General features: G+C 44.0%; 1 protein-coding gene across 3 annotated transcripts in view; it reads right to left on the reverse strand.

Moving 5' to 3' along the window:
• Positions 1 to 251: 251 nt before the first annotated feature.
• Positions 252 to 21,961, reverse strand: part of HSD17B3 (hydroxysteroid 17-beta dehydrogenase 3) — a 31,528-nt gene continuing 9,818 nt past the window's right edge. For 2 of the 3 annotated variants that reach the window (XM_083702131.1, XM_083702130.1), the window contains exons 3-12: positions 20,744 to 20,790; positions 15,194 to 15,269; positions 13,305 to 13,412; positions 12,127 to 12,194; positions 9,316 to 9,351; positions 6,897 to 6,931; positions 6,467 to 6,548; positions 3,471 to 3,536; positions 3,069 to 3,218; positions 252 to 1,360 (exon numbers count right to left, since the gene is read on the reverse strand). In XM_083702131.1, the coding sequence (XP_083558257.1) occupies positions 1,256 to 1,360; positions 3,069 to 3,218; positions 3,471 to 3,536; positions 6,467 to 6,548; positions 6,897 to 6,931; positions 9,316 to 9,351; positions 12,127 to 12,194; positions 13,305 to 13,412; positions 15,194 to 15,269; positions 20,744 to 20,790 (773 nt within the window). In that variant the 3' untranslated portion in view covers positions 252 to 1,255. The remainder of the gene's footprint in view (positions 1,361 to 3,068; positions 3,219 to 3,470; positions 3,537 to 6,466; positions 6,549 to 6,896; positions 6,932 to 9,315; positions 9,352 to 12,126; positions 12,195 to 13,304; positions 13,413 to 15,193; positions 15,270 to 20,743; positions 20,791 to 21,961) is intronic. The other variant, XM_083702132.1, reaches the window with a different exon arrangement.

Consider the following 21,961-nt stretch of genomic DNA (forward strand, 5'->3'; position numbering starts at 1 on the left):
TCATGGGAATTTTTTTGGGCACTCAGGCACCCAGGGCCCCATATGTCTCTAGAGTATCACAACAGTTCAGGCAAAAGGATCCAACAGCGAGCTCATTACAAGTGTCTGGACTGAACAAACCCAAATAAATGTTGAGAAATTAGCTATAAACTAGGCCACATTCCACTGATGTTTTAATGTTTGTTATGTGGGTTTAAAAATGGAGGCAATGAACATAAAACAGTAAAACCAAAAGCAAACAAAGTGTAATATTCTTTAGTTTATAAGATGCATTTATTAGTTTATCCTACTGGATATTAGCCATAACAGATGTATTAGTTAACAGTAGTTTGATAGTATACGACTAGGCTCAAACTAGGCAAGATCACTACATTATAGATCAGCTAAGTTACCAGCCAAAAATGTTGAATTGTTTAATTGGTTAGATTAATAAACACTTTTAACCAAGTATGAAGGTGTTCCTGATTTTAAAATTTATATATCATTTTAATACAAATCTTGATAACTGCACATAGAAAATACTGTTTTAAAAGAGACAGCTTTTCTAAGATGGCGCCCACTATGAAACAAGTTTCGTATTAGCTTCAAGCGGAGAAATTGTGCAACCTGATTCAGGACATTTGCTTTTGTCCACATGCAACTTTAATCAATTAATTAAAATTTATTAAGTCATATGATCAAACAGCTAAGATTTGTTGACAATGGTCCCACAAATCACTCATTTCTCCTGCTTGCTTCTCCTAATAACTAATAGAGTCCAACCCTTCTCAGGGCTGGAGCTGACGGAGGTTTAGACCGAAACATCTGGAAGTCATTAGGCTGGTGAACCTATTTCTCATCCATGCTGGTGGAAAGAGCTTCTGAACACGCTCTTCGAGCCCCCCTCCTCCACCATCTCCTCAAAAACTCTCTTCATATTTGTACATTTTAATTCTTTCAGACGTAGTGAAATAAATCTCCAGAACAATACTACACTGTGGCGATCAATGTTAAGATCAAATCAACATCAAAATCAATGTTGCAAAAATCAAATTAGATCTAAGTGTGCGCCATCTGTAAACTCTGGCTCCAAAGGGACTACAGAAGCAGAAATACTTAATATATGGCATTGAAACAGGACACAAAAAGACAGAGGTTGTAGGGCTCTTCTTACTCATAATGAAAGCCTTTCAATGAATCAAGCTCACTCCTGGCATGTTCATATCAGACAATCCAGACAGGATCTGCAGCAACATAAGCTCCAAAGAAGGCTTTCTCAGGTACTCTTCCCATTCTTTTTTTCTGTAAGCCTGACTAGTATAGTCTCTTGTAACCAGTCACTGTGGATGATCCATGCAGGAATGCACTTTATGATCCTTGCCTTTAGAAGGTATATATAAAAATGGGGAGACACATTAATATCTCATGCATATGGTTAGGTTTCATAAGATTCAGGCTCATCGTTTTTGCATGTGATTTTTACAGGATAGCACATTGTGGGTGAATAGTAAACACTACTGCTCAGATGAGGGACTTCTTGGTAGTGGCGCCTGTCCTGTGGAACGCCCTCCCATCAGATGTCAAGGAGATAAACAACTATCTGACTTTTAGAAGACATCTGAAGGCAGCCCTGTTTGGAGAGGTTTTTAATGTTTGATGTTTTATCATGCTTTTTAATATTCTGTTGGGAGCTGCCCAGAGTGGCTGGGGAAACCCAGCCAGATAGGCGGGGTATGTATAAACAAACATTATTATTATTATTATTATTATTATTATTATTATTATTAATCATCTGCCTTTTTTAGGGTGGCAGTGAGAAAGGTGCAATGACAAAGTGTGTTCTCCTTCATGGAGAGCACGTGTTGCGGTGGGGTCTGCTGAGCCACCCCTCTGTTACCAGGCAGGGTCTCTAAAGATGGCCTGGGGCAGTGATTAGTTCACTGGGTTGCTGGGGTAAAAGTTATGTTGCAATTTTGGTGTGAGGGGTAAAATGTTTAAATACTCTGCATGCAGCCTGGAGCTTTCTCTTTGCTGTGTGCAACGGATCACCCACCCACCCGCCCTAAAGTAAGGGGTTGTTGCTTTGACCTTGCTATGCCTGTCATGGGGTCGTCTGCTTTGGAGCGGGGGCCTGGTAGGAATTTTGTCCATCTGGCTGATTGGCTGGGCCATTTGGTTTTTGCCTACTGCGTAGCAAATCGTCACAACTTGTAAGGTTGCGGTTAGGCATTGGTTATAAATTGGTGGAGGAGGGGTTAGGATAGGCTGGGCCTGCCCCTCCATGGAGGGGTTAGGATAGGCTGGGCCTGCCCCTCCATGGTTGCTGCGGAAAGGGAATTCCGTTAAAGGAATCCTGGGGCTTGCCATCTTTTCGTCCAATCCCTGGAATGGGACTAGGGCCGGCAAGCCTTCGGGGAGCAGGCGGGTGAGAGTTGAGGGTCTGTGTCTCAGCTCCAATTCTTCCCCGACTTGCTTTCCCCCGCACTGTCTTTCGGTGGTGCCCGGAAGTCAGTTCTGTCCCCAGGCAGGGGGACAGATAGTCTTCACCAATGCCTAAACAACCACTCACGGTTTTGTATTTAAATAAAGTTGTGGCCAAAATTATGCCAAAAACCTTAAACAAAAATTAAGTGTGCGTTGTGAGTTATTTGGGGGGATGGCTTGGGGACCTCAACACGCAATGGGAGATTCGAGGCCAGCTGTCTATTAAGCATCCATGCAGAGATGCTCGCACAAAAACTTGTGCTGAAGTTATAGGACATTGCTTACTTATTGTGCAATGCACCTTGCGTCTGCTTGCTCAGTCCACAAGCTGGCAAGGGGTTGGGATGTGGCAGATTGTCCACCATTTCACTCCCTAGCCCCCTTACCCATTTAGGATTGCACTCAAGATTGCAATCCTAATTTTCATTGGGGGATAAGTCCCACTGGACACAGTGGGACTGACTTCGGAATGGGCATGGATCGGATTGGGCAAGAAAGAATGTTATTGAAGAATAGTCTTCAAAGGCCACCAGTAGCCCCTAGATGTTGATGATGGGGAATCCTAGCCATCTCCTTCATCTGATTAAAGTTTGCAGTTCAATTACCAAGAATTCATGAGATAAGGATCCACATGTCTCGTCCCCAAATGTGACACACTCCAACGATTGTCGAGCAAAGTCTTCTGCTGACTTTATGAAAAGATTGGTCTCTACCCAGTTGGTCATTGGAGTAGAGACACCCAAAGGAGTCAAAGCCTAAACCAAGAAACAAACACAACAGCAGCAGCAACCTTTTCACAATCTTGAATGCTTTGTACATTATAGGAGGCTTAAATGACAATTAGTGAAGAAAGCACATCTCCTAGGATGGACTAAAGGAGAGAGATGGACATGTTTCACATAATTAAGAAGAATAGAAAATGGCAAAAACATCCAAGGTCTCCCGGTATCTCATCTATGCAGACGATTTAGCTTTATATTTATTGTAAAAGCAGAGATATAAATTACCTGTATGATAATTCCCTTTCCTTTATATTCTGCTTGAAGCACTTTGGAAAACATACATACAAAAGCCTAGACAGACAAAATTAAATACAGGTTAGTGTTTTGCACTTTAATTAAGTGCCGAAACATCAAGAATCCCATCCCCACCCCCCAAACACTCTGATTCATCTTTCTTATCACTAGAGATAGAAGGATTTGTTAATTTTGGATATCCCAGTTTCTAATTTTTCCAATCTTAAATCCAGTTTGCTGGATCCATTTTACAGCAAATTTGTGAATTTTCTTTTTTTTAAAAATGAAAATTCATCAGCATTTTAGTGTGACTTTCTCCTAATAAACACAAGTTTTGCAAGTCATGCTTCCTCATATAGCACAATTTTGTAGTTTTTAAATGAATATATTCATTTATATGCATACTTTTACCTAATATGTGCATTTCTGTAAACATTAGTTAGAAGGAGAGCTGCACTGCCAAATTCGGATCAATGCAAATTTCAAAGGATACATGGTGTTAAATGCTATGATTTGGGGTGGTTTGTGATATGGAGGAAGAATATAAGCTGCAAAGGAATTTCTGGGTAGTCTGGCCAAACTGGGGCCGTTAAGAGAGCCATTGTGGGTCATGACCAGAGACTGGAGCATCTACTCTGGAGGAGGCAAAGGGCTTCTGGGAAGAAGAAAGGGGAAGAAACAAACCAGAAGCTTTCTTATTAGGAATTTTAGGTCCAGAAATACCAAAACAGTAGAAAAAAACTGTTTATGTATGCTACGACAGCTGCGCGAATGTTGCTAGCCCAAAGATGGAAGAATTGCCTACAAGAGAAGAATGGTTGGCAAAGATGATGGACTATGCCAAAATCGCAAAAATGACCGGAAAGATCAGAGATGAAGAAGATAATCAATTTAATAAAGAATGGGGAAAATTTATAAGTTACTTAAAAGAACACTGTAAACATTGGCTGGATACTAAAAAACACACCTGCAATGTAACGAGACCTATGGTGAGAACTGAGTTTTAAGGAAGTATGGAGAACATTATAAGATGCAGTTGGAAAAGAATAACTATGGAGGGGTGGAGGGAAGTTGAGGAATTTGGAGAATGATACGTTTACATGATTATGACTTATTTGTGATGCTAACTGTTAAAACAAAAAATGAATAAAAAATAATTTTTTAAAAAAGAAGAAAAAAGGGTGAAATCCATCTTGGTGAGTGTAAGATCTGGAACCCCTCCATGCAGACTGAGGGTGTAAATAGGTGAATAAACCCTATTTCTTAAAGTGCGAGAGTCTCCACTGTGTCTTCTATTCTCCAAAGGGACACAGTTCCTGTGCTGCTGCCTGTGACCCTATTCGCTCTGGACACTGCTTGACAGTGGGCTTTTGTAATAATACGTTTTGTTTCCTCTGTAGGTTGATGAACATGCAGAAGAGAATCTTTTCTCCTTGTGACACCCAGACTGTGGAACTCACTTTCCCCCCAGAGATCTAGCAGATCCCCTACCTGATGGTGTTCAGACACCTAGAAAAACAGTTTTATTAGTGCATGCCCACAGTATATGAGCAGTGTTTGGGTGTTTATTCCTATCTTAGCTTCTTCTAATGTGCTGCTTGTACTGTCTCTACATCCTGTTGCTCTGAGCTGCCTCAGGTGACCCATTGTTGTTGTTGTCGTTTAGTCGTTTAGTCGTGTCCGACTCTTCGTGACCCCATGGACCAGAGCACGCCAGGCACTCCTGTCTTCCACTGCCTCCCACAGTTTGGTCAAACTCATGCTGGTAGCTTCGAGAACACTGTCCAACCATCTCATCCTCTGTCGTCCCCTTCTCCTTGTGCCCTCCATCTTTCCAAGCATCTGGGTCTTTTCCAGGGAGTCTTCTCTTCTCATGAGGTGACCAAAGTCTTGGAGCCTCAGCTTCATGATCTGTCCTTCCAGTGAGCACTCAGGGCTGATTTCCTTAAGAGTGGATAGGTTTGATCTTCTTGCAGTCCATGGGACTCTCAAGAGTCTCCTCCAGCACCCTAACTCAAAAGCATAAATTCTTCAGCGATCAGCATTCTTTATGGTCCAGCTCTCACTTCCATACATCACTACTGGTAAAACCATAGTTTTTACTATATGGACCTTTGTTGGCAAGGTGATGTCTCTACTTTTTAAGATGCTGTCTAGGTTTGCCATCGCCTTTCTCCCAAGGAGCAGGGGTCTTTTAATTTCGTGGCTGCTGTCACCATCTGCAGTGATCATGGAGCCCAAGAAGGTAAAATCTCTCACTGCCTCCATTTCTTCCCTTTCTATTTGCCAAGAGGTGATGGGACCAATGGGATGGAAAGGCAGACAGGTAAAAAAAAACCCACATATAGTGGTACCTCGGGTTACAGACGTTTCAGGTTATAGACCCTTCAGGTTACAGAGTCCGCTAACCCAGAAATAGTACCTCGGGTAAAGAACTTTGCTTCAGGATGAGAACAGAAATCGTGTGACCGCGGCAGCGGGAGGTCCCATTAGCTAAAGTGGTACGTCAGGTTAAGAACAGTTTCAGGTTAAGAACAGACCTCCAAAAGGAATTAAGTTCTTAACCCGAGGTACCACTGTATTTACATAAATATATGTGTGTTGGAGTGTGGAGAATTCAGTTTGAGGTGAGTCTCCTCCCTTTCACAGAACTGCAGTTCTCAGTGTCAAAACAATTCATAGGAACTCAGGAAGCTGCAGGGAGACCCTTGCTCTATGTAGCTCAGTACTGTCTACTCTGACTGCCAGCAGCTCTCCAGACAGGGGACATTCCAAGGCCCATGTGAAGATGCTGAAAATCACGCCTGGGACCTTCTGCCTGCAAATCATATGCTTTACCCATGAGTTGCTACCTTGCCTTTGCTTCCAGTAGATCCTACTTCCACTGGAGATAAGGTCAGCAAGCTGCTGCTGCTGTAATTTCAATTTCCTTCTGGTCCCATAAATCCTAGAACGACACAGAAAATGTCTAAGCGCAGAATTCTTACCTTAGAGGCAGAATAGACTGCATATAGTGGACAGACAAAGGTCCCTGTGGCAGAAGAGACGTTCAGAATCAGTCCCTTTCGTCTGAAAAACAACATGACATAAAACTTGCAATGTAAACACTCTTTTGTTTTGTCACCTAATGTAAAGAATACCAAGGGCTTCCAATAAAAGGTCAAGGTAAAGGACCCCTGGACGGTTAAGTCCAGTCAAAGGCGACTATGGGGTTGCGGTGCTCATCTCGCTTTCAGGCCGAGGAAGCCGATGTTTGTCCACAGTGATCATGAAATTCTCCAGGGAGGCATGGCCTGGTTGCACCAAATAACACAACTGGATTCTGGAAGTTAAACCAAAGTTCATTCCAATTCGAAAGCTTCTTCTTGTGTTTTTCTGTTTGTTTTTTAAAATCTTGAACATAAGAAAGAGGTTTACCTTGACACCATCTGTTTCAAAATCATCCGTGTCATCTAAAAATATATATATTCATGAATAACAACAATAACAACAACAGCAACAATTTATTTATACCCCACCCATCTGGCTGGGTTTCCCCAACCACTCTGGGTTGCTTGCAACAAAATATAATAATTTATATGAGCCAGAGCATTAACACAGAGTAGACCATCTGGGATGTGCTACATACCAAACTCCACAGCTCAACATTTCATGCAAATCCACCTAATTCACACTTCCTAAAATAATACTTTTCGCTCTATAACACGCACCTGACCATAACATGCACATCGTTTTTAGAGGAGGAAAACAAGGGGGAAAACATTCTGAATGAAAAAGTGGATGTATCATTTTTGTGCTTCATGCTGTGGCCACAGACATGTGATCTGATGGTGAATTTGGGGTGACCCAATGCAAAAATCCTGAGAATCCCTGTGGATCCATGCTTTGTAACCACGTTTTTGCACCATTGCAGCCCCAGGCAACAGTGGGTGCGTGATTTTTGGGGGGCAGGCTTTAGCCATGGACATGCTATGTGATCTGATGGTGAATTTGGGGTGACCCAATGCAAAAATCCTGAGAATCCCTGTGGATCCATGCTTTGTAACCACATTTTTGCACCATTGCAGCCCCAGGCAACAGTGGGTGCGTGATTTTGGGGGGCAGGCTGTAGCCATGGACATGCTATGTGATCTGATGGTGAATTTGGGGTGACCCAATAAAAAGATCCTGAGGATCCATGTGGATCAGATCCATGCTTTTTAACCACATTTTAAGTGGGGAGGGAAGGAAAAACACAGAATGGACAAGGAGCACGAGAGGGGTGTGCAGAGAAGCAGCTGGCTAAGAATGCAGGAGAGGGGTATAACGGGAGGGAGGAAAGGAAGGCAAACGTTTTCCCACACCTACCCACCCAAGCCAGCCAGCCAGCTCTCTCTCTCTCTCTCTCTCTCTCTCTCTCTCTCTCTCTCTCTTCTCTTTCTCCTGCATGTTTTCAGCAGCACCGGAGCACAGAGACGACACTCTGCTTTCCCCTCTGCTTGCCTCGAGGGGAGGGGCTTTCCCTGCTCTTTGTTCTGTTTGAGCAAACACAGCAAGGAAACAGAGCTGGGTGGGCAGTAAGACCCTGAGGCAGAATGCAGGAAAGCAGCCGCTTCCTCTTTTCAGGTTTCCCTTCTCCGAGACGCGCAATTTGATTTTTGCCTGCTTTTTCTTGCCTCCACTTGCGCCATTTGGCTCCAGGGACCACACATTTGCTCAGTAACACGCACAGACATTTCCCCTTCCTTTTTAGGAGAAAAAATCTGCGTGTTATAGAGGGGAAAATACAGTACTTGAACCAAAACACAGCTATCCTTTCGAATGCAGGCTTCTCTGAATTTTGTGATCCAGTTCCCCAACCAAAAAACTGCATACAAAAATTACTGTATTTTTCACTCTATAAAACGCACCAGACCACAAGACGCACCTAGTTTTTGGAGGAGGAAAACAAGAAAAAAAAAATTCACTGTGCAGTGAAAGCAGCAATCCCTCTTGCTGTTCTGGCTTCTGTGATAGCTGCACAGCCTGCATTCGCTCCATAAGACGCACACACATTTCCCCTTACTTTTTAGGAGGGGAAAAGCGAGTCTTATAGAGCAAAAAATATGGTAATATATTTGGGGACAGGGTGTAATTTGTAAGCAATTTCCCCAATATATATTTTTTAAATGTTATATTTGCTAATCTGTGCCTTTTTATTAACATTTCCTGCGTTAAACACATTTTTAGCACATTTTCTGGTTAGAGAACTGCATCACAAAATTTGGAGAAGTGCCATTTTCAAAGCATAGCTGCATTTCGGTTCATGTATCATTTTGGGAAGTGGAAATCAGGTAGGCAGTGGCATAGCATGGGGGTGCAGGGGGGGCCGTCCGCACAGGGCGCAACATCTGGGGGGGTGCTAATCTAGTGGAAGAGACTCGAGTGCTAAAATCCACAGGTTAGGGGGTGCAAATTACTTGCCTTGCCCCGGGTGCTGACAACCCACGCTACGCCACTGCAGGTAGGTTCACATTAAACTGTGAACTGAACAGAATGTTCCTTCATCTTCTTGGCTCAGACAAGGCTTTCTAAGAATGACAGCATTCCGTTCAAATGTTGCACTTTTGTTCTGGCAAGCACACAACCTACAACATGTATCCATAAAGTGTGAAGCAGCCCACAGCAACCACAATTCAGTTTGGTCCTCAAAAACTCCTCCAGGATCTTCTCAATGAATAAGAAACATAGGTATCACCAGCTATCTACATTGTGTGAGAAAAACATCTTTGACCACAGCTGAGATGTCTGTGAAATCTCCCCCCCCCAAAAAAAATCTTTATTTTCCACACATGCATACCTATTGTGTGGTACATACCTTGGTGACAGAGAAGATGTTGCAGTTGATGAGGTCCTATAGGGAATAAAAAGTGGATTACATGAGAGGTTGACTGATCTGGTGGAGAGAAAGAGTTCCAGAAAGTTCAATTGCACATAATGTCTAAAATGGAAATGGAGCGCATTTGGCGCCTCAAACATTGATGCATTTCATCTCCTGTATTCTCCTACCATTGGCCATCTGGCTGGGGCAGGACAGGGGTTGAAGTTCAACAACATCTGGAGGGCCACAGGAAAGGAAGGAAACATTTAAGGATGAATAAAGGTTGTCTGTGGCCAAACATGCCTTTTAATATAATGTGGTAGGAAAATAATGAATTTGTTTGTATGGGGCCACCCCACCAATAGGGATGAGGTGCCCTGCCCCAAATAACAGTCTTTGGGAGACCATTAAATGGGCCACAAAGTGTCAGATATAGCTTATTTATATATAAAAAAAATCACTACTCTCTCTGTGCGTGGGGTGTGTGTATTTTCTACCTTGGATATCAAGAGGTTGTGGGCCATTTTTCCATCTGCAGAACCATCTTTTGTGCTATGAACTATCAAGAACGGGGTGATTGTTGTACTGTGCAACATCAGCTGCCCAGAGTGGCTGGGGAAAGCCAGCCAGATGGGCAAGGTATAAATAATAAATTGTTGTTGTTGTTATTGTTGTTAGATGCACAGTGAAGATGCACTTGATTTATTCCCCAGTGATTAGGGTCAGCAGCAGAGCAAGCCAATTGTGGTGTAGTGGTTAAGAGCGGTAGACTCATAATCTGGTGAACCAGGTTTGATTCCCCGCTCCTCCACATGCAGCTGCTGGGTGACCTTGGGCCAGTCACACTTCTCTGAAGTCTCTCAGCCCCACTCACGTCACAGAGTGTTTGTTGTGGGGGAGGAAGGGAAAGGAGATTGTTAGCCGCTTTGAGACTCCTTCGGGTAGTGACAAAGCAGGATATCAAATACAAACTCTTTAAATTGGGTGCCTGGGATGGCACACATGCCCTGGGCCCTGGGCAGGGGCAGCCACCTGTGGGGCGGGGTGAACCGGGGCAGGACGTCCCACGGGGCCTCCGGAGTCTGTCTGCCTTCTCCCACTCAGCCGCCCTACAGCTGAGGGGGAGGCGGTGGGTGGACCGTTTGGGCAGCATGGAGCCTGCGGGCGCCCAAGCCACCGCATCACTCACAGGAGAGGTGCATGGCTCGGGCGCGCTGCAGGCCCCGCGGTGAGTGCCGCCCGTCATTTTGTCACCCCCATGGTGACACCTGGGGTGACCCGCCCCTACCGTACCCCCTTCGTCCGCCCCTGATTAGGGTGGCCATGTGTCCCACTTTGAGTGTTGACCAGTACATATCTGGTTTAAAGCGAAGGAATAATCAGGTCGCACAGACACAGCTGAAACAGGAGACAGCTCAACTCTCCCTGTTTTACTGCGTGCAAAACTTGCTAAAGGTACTGTAATCTATGCAGAAAAGATATAAATCTGGCTAGTAAATATAAGGCAGGGCACTGTCTGCTAGATCAGAACAGCTATTCGCTGGGACCAGTGAGATTTATAATATAGCCCTATTCATGTTTGTTCAGAAGCAAGTCCCATAGTTTTCATTGAGACTTACTCCCCGTAGGTGTACATAGGGTGGCAGCATCAATTTTGCTTTCTCTGTTATGTTCAGGCCATCATAAAGTTGGGCATTAGAGATTAATTCTACTGCATTTCCCCATTCCCTTCCCTTGTGCTTGCAGGTTTTTTTCCTGTGGATTCTGCGGAGACTTTATCATTTCTGCACTATGGTATTCAGGGAAATAAAGGAAGGTTTAAGGACTTTGGCTAAAAATAGCTGGTCCAATAACTCTGTGGAAATGTCTTATTCTAGGGGGAGTCCATGTGGTGCCCTTCAAATGTTGCTGGACCACAATTCCCATCATCCCTGTTCATTGGCCCTTCAGGCCGGGGCTGATGGAAATTTGCATGTAAGAACACCTGGAGGAACTTGTGATACTGGCTACACTTGCTCTGTTCAGATCAAATGTAACTTGATTGAAATTAATTCAATGAACAATAAATGTTGTTGTTATTTAGTCGTTTAGTCGTGTCCGACTCTTCGTGACCCCACAGACCAGAGCACGCCAGGCACTCCTGTCTTCCACTGCCTCCCGCAGTTTGGTCAAACTCATGCTGGTAGCTTCGAGAACATTGTCCAACCATCTCATCCTCTGTCGTCCCCTTCTCCTTATGCCCTCCATCTTCCCCAACATCAGGATCTTTTCCAGGGAGTCTTCTCTTCTCCTGAGGTGGCCAAAGTATCGGAGCCTCAGCTTCAAGATCTGTCCTTCCAGTGAGCACTCAGGGCTGGTTTCCTTAAGAATGGAGAGGTTTGATCTTCTTGCAGTCCATGGGACTCTCAAGAGTCTCCTCCAGCACCAGAATTCAAAAGCATCAATTCTTTGGCGATCAGCCTTCTTTATGGTCCAGCTCTCACTTCCATACATCAATACCCTTGCCTACTATCACTACCCTCATGGATCACTTCCTTGCCATGGCAAAGGGGCTTGAATAACTCAGAGAAACTATGAGCTATGCCATGCAGGGCCACCCAAGATGGACATGTCATAGTGGAGAGTTTTGACCAAATGTGATCCACCTGGAGCAGGAACCGGCAAGCCACTCCAGTATCTGCGCCAAGAAAACTCCATGGACAAAGACAATAATAAATAAATAAACTAATTTCTCTGTTCCATATGAAAGGAAAGTGTGGGCCTTCTGAGCAGTTGCTTTCAAGAGCCCAAACATAGAATAATCCTTACCCCGTCATTCTCTGGTCCATTAAGAAAACGGGTTGGAAAGGGGCCAGGAAGCATCCCGACGTTGTTAACTAATAAACAGAAACACAGTGAGTCACACAACTAGCTGGCACAACTACTTAGACCAGTTGCTGCTTGTTTAACCTGGTGCCTTCCAGATGTTTTGGACTAAAGGACCCCTGGACGGTTAAGTCTAGGCAAAGGCAACTATGGGGTTGTAGCGCTCATCTTGCTTTTCAGGCCGAGGGAGCAGGTGTTTGTCCACAGACAGCTTTCTGGGTCATGTGGCCAGCAGGACTAAACTGCTTCTGGTGCAATGGGACACCGTGATGGTAGCCAGAACGCATGGAAGCGTCGTTTACCTTCCCGCCACAGCGGTATCTATTTAGCCACTGACGTTGCTGTGCTTTTGAACTGCTAGGTTGGCAGGAGCTGGGACGGAGCAATGGGAGCTCACCCCACTGTGCAGATTTGAACCGCCGACCTTCCAATCGGCAAGCCCAAGAGGCTCAGTGATGGTGCTGTGTTTTGGACTACATCTACCTGGGACTGATAGGAGTTGTAGTCCAAAGCATCTGGAAGGCACCATTAGTAAAAGTTGCCTTAAACTGAGCTACTGTGAAGGCATGGCATCTGTGGAACTCATTCAGAAAATAATAGGCCTTTTAAACATAATACAAAATTGACGCCAGATCAGCCACTTGTAGGTCTGATGAGGACCAGTTTGACACTATATAATTTCAATAACTATGAGAGAAGAGTTTGTTTTATTTACTTATTTGTTGCCTTTATCCCACCTTCCTCCCCTTCCAAAGGAGCTCAATGTGTTCCTGGTGTTCCTCCATTTCCATTTTATCCTCACAATAACCATGAGAGGAAGGTTAGGCTGAGAGGCGGTGACTGACCCAAGGTCGCCCAGTGAGCTTCAAGATGGCTGAGTAGGTCTCCCAGGTCCTCGTCCAACAATTTAAGCCAGGCATAGGCAAACTCTGGCCTCCAGATGTTTGGGACTACAATTCCCATCACCCCTGACCACTGGTCCTGTTAGCTAAGGATGATGGGAATTGTAGTCTCAAACATCTGGAGGGCTGGAGTTTGCCTATGCCTGATCAAACCACTACACCACCCTGCCTCACTGCAACCCAAAAGGAACTCTTGAAAAGCGCTATTGGAAACTTTACCCAAAATTCCAATTTCTAATCCTTGAAGACCATCTTCAATGTCCTTGTACACGTTCCTTCTGGTAAAGTCAGCTTGTATAATTTTCACTTTTCTCCCTGTGGACTGCTCTGCATTGGGGCGAGGGGGAGAAAGAGAGTCATTTTTGTGCTCTTTAAGAATTTCCTTGGCTACTGCTAAGAAAGCAATGCATTTAGGCAATATGCTAGGTCAATGTCCCCTTCTCCCAAGAACTCTTGAATATTGTTCGGGTTCTCAGCAGACCACGTAACTTACTTATTTTGTTCTATAAAGCAAAACACATACATAAGTCATGTTTTAACAACTCTTTTCCTTAAGCACAGGCAGAACCACCAAAACTAGTGTTGTATTATGACATTCACAGGCCCTAGGCCAGGATATTGGCAAGGGATTCTTTAACTGGTGATTTTAAAGGGGGAAATTAGTAGACTGTAGCAAAACTGTATTATGGAAATCACAAGACTTAGGCCACAGTCTTGAGAGCATCACGGCTCTGGTCAAAACTACCCCTTATCTCCATCATCATAAATAAACAAACAAATCAAGTGCAGAATGGAGTAGAAATATTACTGTGTTTTTCTGTGAAACACTTTAATGAAACTTGTGGACCACCACAAGGTCACAGTTTGAGAACCTGAGTGCTGGATCCTGCCTTACACCAAAGCAATGGCTCCAACTATTGCATCAGTACAAGAGCTCTTAAATTTAATTCTACATATGTACAGCCAGCTCACACTTTACGCAGACAACACTGGTGTAGAATATCCATTACATTCACCTAGTAAGCTAAAGTAAAAGGTAAAGGACCCCTGGAGGGTTAAGTCCAGTCAAAGGCGACTATGGGGTTGTGGTACTCATCTCACTTTCAGGCCACAGACAGCTTTCCAGGTCATGTGGCCAGCATGAATAAACCCCCTCTGGCGCAATGGAACACTGTGACAGAAACCAGAGGACACAGAAATGCCATTTGTCTTCCCGCCGGAGTGGTACCTATTTATCTATTTGCACTGGCATGCTTTCGAACTGCTAGGTTGGCAGGAGCTGGGACAGAGCAACAGGAGCTCACTCCGTCGCGAGGACTCGAACTGCCGACCTGTCTGATGGGATGGGGTATGTCTCTAAACATGCAGTGGACCACACTGGCATGTCATGTGAATCTGTGTCCCTCTATATGTTGATGGATTCCAGGTTCTATCAATCCTGGTCAGCATGGGTAACTGTCAGGGATTATGAGAGCTGTAGTCCAGTATCAAATCTGGAGGGCCGCACTCCTACATTAGTTTTCACAAGTGGTGAGTAAACCACAACTTCAAATGATCTGTCAAGTCTGGATCAACTTTTATTTGCCAGCAAAATGGGTTGTGGGGTAGGGCTGTTAGATACAGCATACATTTTCCTGGCAAAAGAGAATGTGGGATGCCCCACACTCCATGCAGTAAAGGTTTTTTTCTAGTCAGGCTATTGCCTAATTAAATAATGCCTAGTTGATTAATGAAATGAATTTTACAGGGCACTTCTAAGCCTGTTTATACAGCAAATTGTCCCACTGAATTCAAAGGCACGTCCTCCTGCTCACTTAGCAAGTATGCTTCGGATTACAGTGGTACCTCGGGTTGCATACGCTTCAGGTTACAGACTCCGCTAAACCAGAAATAGTACCTCGGGTTAAGAAATTTGCTTCAGGATGAGAACAGAAATCGTGCAGCAGCAGTGGGAGGCCCCATTAGCTAAAGTGGTGCTTCAGGTTAAGAACAGTTTCAGGTTAAGAACAGACCTCCGGAATGAATTAAATACTTAACCCGAGGTACCACTGTACAACCTAAGGCATAAAGAAATCAAGTGATAACTTTTTCACATATTAGATACTTACCAATTTCAGAGGCTACCTTCTGCATTTTTGTTAGTGTTCTGCTAATCAAAACAATATTTAATCCACGTCTGGCGAGCTATGGAAGCAAGTCGTAAATATATTAGTATTTCAGGAATGATTGGGCTGCACTGATATGGCAGAAGCTACCCAGATGCTTGTTGAATTTGTCCTAATATCTGCAACTGTGGAGGATACACAAGTGCAGCTAAAAGGAAGCAATTGCTTTCCAGTTGTGCGATGCAGGTCAGAGTGAACTGGGAAATTCTGACTCCTAGTGGCAAAAGTATTGAAATGCTAATAAAGGGTGAGATTATGAACACCATTCAAGGTGCTCATTCACTGTCTCTATTTCCTGGTGGGATTCAATCACGTGCTGGCAAATTCAGGTTGAACAATTATAGTGGACTGGGAAGTTTCATGTAACCAAAAGGTGAAACTTTTTGCAATAAGGGAAATGACGGGGACCTGAACTAGAAGACGCAGAACACCTGCTCTGATGCAATGGCTTCTAATCTTCCCACAAACAAATCAGGTGAATGCTTTAAATAGCCATCATCATCTAATCTTCCTGCAAACAAATCAGGATAAATGCACAATAATCAGGTCATAGGGAAGTTCCCTAACTCTCTTCTTTACTTTCTCTAACCTTCCCCCTCCCCCGGGGTATAAGAATTGGGAACCAAATAAGACAAGACTGGGGTGGGTGTGAGAAGTACAAGATATCACTCTTAAAATACTTGAAATAGTGTCACATAAAGGTAAAGGGACCCCTGACCATTAGGTCCAGTTGTGGACGACTCTGGGGTTGTAGCGCTCATCTCGCTTTATTGGCCGAGAGAGCTGGCGTACAGCTTCTGGGTCATGTGGCCAGCATGACTAACCTGCTTCTGGCGAACTAGAGTAGCACACGGAAACGCCGTTTACCTTCCCACCAGAGCGGTACCTATTTATCTACTTGCACTTTGACGTGCTTTCGAACTGCTAGGTTGGCAGGAGCTGGGACCGAGCAACGGGAGCTCAACCCGTCGCGGGGATTTGAACCGCCGACCTTCTGATCGGCAAGTCCTAGGCTCAGTGGTTTAACAGGGCAAAGACTTCTTCTCTGCTGCCCTAGAGAGCAGGACTAGATCAAATAAGTTTAAATTACAGGAGGGTGGGTTTTAGTTGAACATTAGGAGTAAATGAATGCAGGTCAATTATGGGACCATTTGTTTATTTGGAAACAGTGCAGTGTTCAGTAAAAACACACACACATTCAAATTCAAAACAACAACTCATAAGCAACAGAATATACCATTTTAAAACAACAACAATAAAAACAACCCATCTCAATTATAGCAGTCAGGAATCATTCAGCTGGTATCAGGCCAAAGGAAGTTTGAGTAAATAAGTTGCATTTTTAACAGCTGGCAGAAGCTCACCACAGTTGGTGCCCAATGTGTCTGGGTGGAGAGACAAGCTCTCCTTCCCTGGAAGTCTTCAAGCAGAGGCTGGACAGCATCTCTTCGGGATGCTTTGGTTCCAACACTTCTTGCATCAGACAGCAGGATAGATTAAGTGGTCCACAAGGCCACTTAGGGAAGTGTCCACACAGGGGTGAAGGAAGGAGAACCAACACCCGGGGTGGGGGCAGGGCAAAGTGCCCACCGGTGCATGTGCACGTGCCATATGTATAGCGCATGCACATGTGCTGCTACTACCACACAGGGTCCCCGGACGTTTCACCGTCTATTGATCCCTGTGCCACTACTTTATTTCTCGCTGCCACCACCCAGGCCCTACCTGGTACAGTCAGGGTTAAACTGGAATATAAACTTCGGTTTATTTAATGCAGTTTAACAAGCAAGTGGTTTCATAAACGGTATCGGTCAATTACATTCATGGGGAGCCTATCCAGACCTATAACTTCCGCTACCTGCTCTCACTCACTAAACCACCTCTCAGATATTTACTTGTCTTCCTAGCTCCTAACTGTTCCTGACTCAGCTTATTTCACTACACTAACTCAACCTACCCACAGACTCTGTCCCAATTCACTCCCACTCCAACCAACCACCCAACTCCCAACAAACTCTTCCTCTCTGCTCCTCCCAGAGCTGGTTTTATACTCCCTCTGACTCCACCCGCTGGGTTCTGATTGGGTAACCTGTTTAACTATTTCACCTCCAGCACTCTCATATGTTAACGTCACACCACGCATGCCGCTACGTATCGTGCATGCACGCACACAGTACGCACGGTGGTGGGATCCTCTGCTCACGGCAGCAGCGGCGGAAGAGGGATCCCACCGCCATCCATATGGGGCAGGCATGCACGGTATATAGCGGCGCGGATACCGCCGCCGTCCATATGACGCATGTGTGCAGCCCGCATGTGTGGTACGTACATCACACGTGCATGTGCCACTGGGCGGTTTGTTGACAGCGCCGCTCAAGCGCTGTATGGACGACAGCGGAGGGTGCAGCCACGAGCGGAGGATCCTTCACTGTGGCGGTGCGATGGCGGCGGCTTGTGCTGCCGCGCCCAGGGGCGGTGGGACGAGCCCCCCATGGGGCTCACCCCCCCCCAGAGATGGCACCATAGCTGTCAAGCGTCCCTTATTTGAAGGGACAGTCCCTTATTCCAGTGTCATGTCCTGCTGCCGGCCCTTATTGATGGATGTCCCTTAAATGATGTCCCTTAAATTTCAAAGGAAGCAGCTCCTCTCCCTCCCTCCCTGCCGACCAGGGAGGAGGGAGGCTCCAACTGTGTTGCTTGGCTGTGTTGCTCACCCAATAAGAAGTCTAAGAACGACTGGGGGGTGGAGCTTGCATGCCTTGTGTGTGGCTAGTTAATGCAAGCAGAGGGGTTTTTTGAATGCTGGACGCCATTTTGTTACACGTGCTGCTGCAAACTTTGCAGTGCAAAGCCAGGTCGGGGAGCCATCTTAAGTTGAGGCTGCATAGGCCTTGTGGTACATGTGATTCAGATTCTATTCAGCTGAACCTCTGGTTACAAAGTTGGTTGGACAGTGTTCTCGAAGCTACCAGCATGAGTTTGACCAGACTGCAGGAGGACAGGAAGACTGGAGTGCCTGGAACAGGTGAGGCTGCAGCTCCCTTATTTTGGCTGCTGGTCCCTTATTTTCAACGCTGCTGGTCCCTTATTTTCAAATCTATAAGTTGACAGCTATGGATGGCACCCGGGGTGGACCGCCCCCCCAACCCCTTCCTCCGCCACTGTGTCCACATCAGTCTGACCCTTATGTTTTCCTCCCCTTATGGTTTTGATCTATGGGCTACTATTAAAATGAGGCTGCATTTTAAATTATATTTTAACCTGTATTTTAAATTGGTTTATTTTTTATTTTTATTTTTAATTGTAATTTTACTGGTGTTAGCCGGCCTGAGCCCGGCTCTGCCCTGGGAGGGGGGAGTATAAATAAAAAATTATTATTATTATTATTTATATTTTTTTATAATTTTTTAATTAAATTTTCCATCTTTAAAAGACAAAACAACAACAAACAAACAAACAAACACATAAAATCATATTTTCGTTTCCTCATTTTCATAAGCCTCTTTTCTCAGACTTCCCCATACCTTCCCCTTTTTGCATCCTTATTTTACAATTATTCAGCAACCCTTTTAATCAATTAAATTTTAAATTTGTTCTCCTTTTCAATTTCACCCTAAATCATAAAAAATTTGCCGCTGCAATTATACCTCTTCCTTTCCCTTAACATTTTAGCACTCTTCAATTTTATAGCAGTTCTTAAGATATATTTTAAACTTCTTCCAATCTTCCTCCACAGTCTCTTTCTCTTGGTCGCGGATTCTGCCAGTCATTTCTGCCAGTCCCATGAAGTCAATCACTTTCGCCTGCCACTCCTCCAGCGTGGGTAGCTCTTGTGTCTTCCAATACTTTGCTAGAAGGATCCTTGCTGCCGTAGTAGCATACAAAAAAAAGTTCTTGTCCTTCCTCGGCACCAATTGGCCGACCATACCCAAGAGAAAAGCCTCTGGTTTTTTATGAAAGGTGCATCTAAGTACTTTCTTAATCTCATTATAAATCATTTCCCAGAAGGCCTTAATCTTTGGGCAGGTCCACCAAAGGTGGAAGAAGGTTCCTTCAGTCTCTTTACATTTCCAACATTTATTATTGGGCAGATGATAAATCTTCGCAAGCTTGACTGGGGTCATGTACCACCTATAAATCATTTTCATAATGTTTTCTCTTAAGGCATTACATGCCGTGAATTTAATATCTGTGGTCCATAACTGCTCCCAGTCAGCAAACATAATGTCATGACCTATGTCCTGTGCCCATCTAATCATGGCTGATTTCACTGTCTCATCTATTGTACTCCACTTCAGCAGCAAGTTATACATCCTTGATAAATTCTTAGTATTGGGTTCTAACAATTCTGTTTCTAATTTCGATTTTTCCACCTGGAAACCAATTTTCCTGTCATGTTTATAAACCTCCATTATTTGAAAATAATGGAGCCAATCTCGTACCTTGGACTTTATTTTCTCAAAACTTTGTAATTTAAGTTCACCACTTTCTTGTTCTAAAATTTCCCAATATTTTGGCCAATTAGTTTTCATATTAAGTTTCTTCACCTCCTTAGCTTCCATTGGTGAGAGCCACCTGGGAGTTTTATTTTCCAATAAGTCCTTATACCAAATCCAAACGTTAAACAGTGCTTTCCTGACAATATGATTTTTAAAACCCTTGTGCGCTTTGACCTTGTCATACCAAATATATGCATGCCAACCGAACCTATTATCAAATCCTTCCAAATCTAGAATGTCTGCATTTTCAAGAAGTAGCCAGTCTTTCAACCAGCAGAAAGCTGCCGCTTCATAGTACAGTTTCAAGTCTGGAAGCTTCTCTCTTCCTGCCTCTTCAATACATCAGTGTTATGCAGAAGGCAATCCCCTTGCCCCAAAGACTGTTGGTTCCATGTTGCAGGAGCTTGGGGACAACATTTTCCACAATTTCCTTTGTGAGGCACCATGGGGAGGCTGCAAAGAATGACTTTCTGTAGCAGAGAATCCCTGACCTGGCCTGTAGCACTCTTTGCAACTGCCGCTAGGAAAATTAGAGCAAATTATATAGCCAAGATAGCCACCAACTGTAAAGGAGATGAATTTATTTGACCCTATCTACATCAAGCTATATCCTATCTTTAGCACCAAACTCTGAATATAATTGCACATTGTACTAATTAATATTATTTTTTAATATATTAGTGGCCATGTGACGATTTTAGCCTATAAATTTTATTGTTTAATGTCTTAACCTGTATATTAAGGTACTTTTATAGCTCTGTTTACAGTAGGTAATGTCTTGATTATATAAGTGTTTTAAGTTTTTTGTATTAATCCAGCATATTTTAATTGTTGAATGATTCTTGTGTACATTGCGGCAGCCTTTGGCTATGTGCAATAAAACTGACTGACTGACTGACTGACTGACTGACTGTGAGAAACATGTATGCAAAGCCCTATGAATAGTCCAAAACACGACATAAATGCAAAGAGATTCTGTACATATTTATCATACCTCAAAGGAATAGGCTTTTCCAATCCCATCGCCAGATCCTGTGATCACTAAATGACGAGACAATAAAGACAGTATGTGATTTTTAGCTGGCTTGTTCTTTCTTGCATTTCAAACACTGTGGTTCCACGTGATTTTATTTTTCCCCCCATCCCAGTCTCATTGATGGAGAAATGCAGAGACGGCACCCCTTGAGATATTGCTGGGCAATAGCTCCCATCATCTCTGACCATCGGTTTAGATGTTGGTGGGTTTCAATTATATAAAATTGCACACCACCTAAACGACCTATATGCAGGGATTTGTTTGCTTTTTAAGCAGGGTGGAATCTAGACACATATAAAAAATGCTGTGAAAATGCTTTTTTTAAAAAAAAATTTTTTGAAAAATATATTGAATTTGCCACAGCTCACCATCGCCATCTAGTGTCACATTTGTATAATGCACTTTACAACATACTTATTTGCAGCCGTACAGCTGAGTTCCACCTTTTAAAAATTAATTGTTATTTTTGGTCTGGTGTGGCTGTAACAGATTTACAGTGGTACCTTGGGTTAAGTATTTAATTCGTTCCGGAAGTCCGTTCTTAACCTGAAACTGTTCTTAACCTGAAGCACCACTTTAGCTAATGGGGCCTCCTGCTGCTGCTGTGCCGCCCGAGCACAATTTCTGTTCTCATCCTGAAGCAAAGTTCTTAACCCAAGATACTATTTCTGGGTTAGCAGAGTCTATAACCTGAAGCATATGTAACCCGAGGGAGGTACCACTGTACATACACTCAGTGCCTGAGCCAAAAATCCCCTATATCTGTAATCAATAATGTTGTGGCCATTTCTAATCCAGATCACTGTCTGGGTGGGTGGGTGTGGCAGCACTGTGACTGGGCCCACAACAAACAAACAAACAAACAAACAAACAAACAAACAAACAAACAAACAAATATTTTGGTGAGTTCCTCCCTTACTTTTCCAGAAGAAAAGCACTGCATATGTATGTGTACAAGCTACTCAACTCCTCACATGAACAGAAGACAGACTTCTAAATATTGGTTCTACTGGAAAGGCTTTAGGGCAGCACTATATATTTTGGAGGTCACTATATATTTTGGAGGTCACTATATATTTGGAGGTCCCAAGTCGCAAGGTGGTTAGATTGGTCTCAACTAGGGCCAGGGCCTTTTCAGTACTGGCCCCGACTTGGTGGAACGCTCTGTCACAAGAG

Source organism: Podarcis gaigeae (assembly GCF_964106915.1).
Source record: "Podarcis gaigeae genome assembly, chromosome: 11".
Classification (NCBI taxonomy): Eukaryota; Metazoa; Chordata; class Lepidosauria; order Squamata; family Lacertidae; genus Podarcis; species Podarcis gaigeae.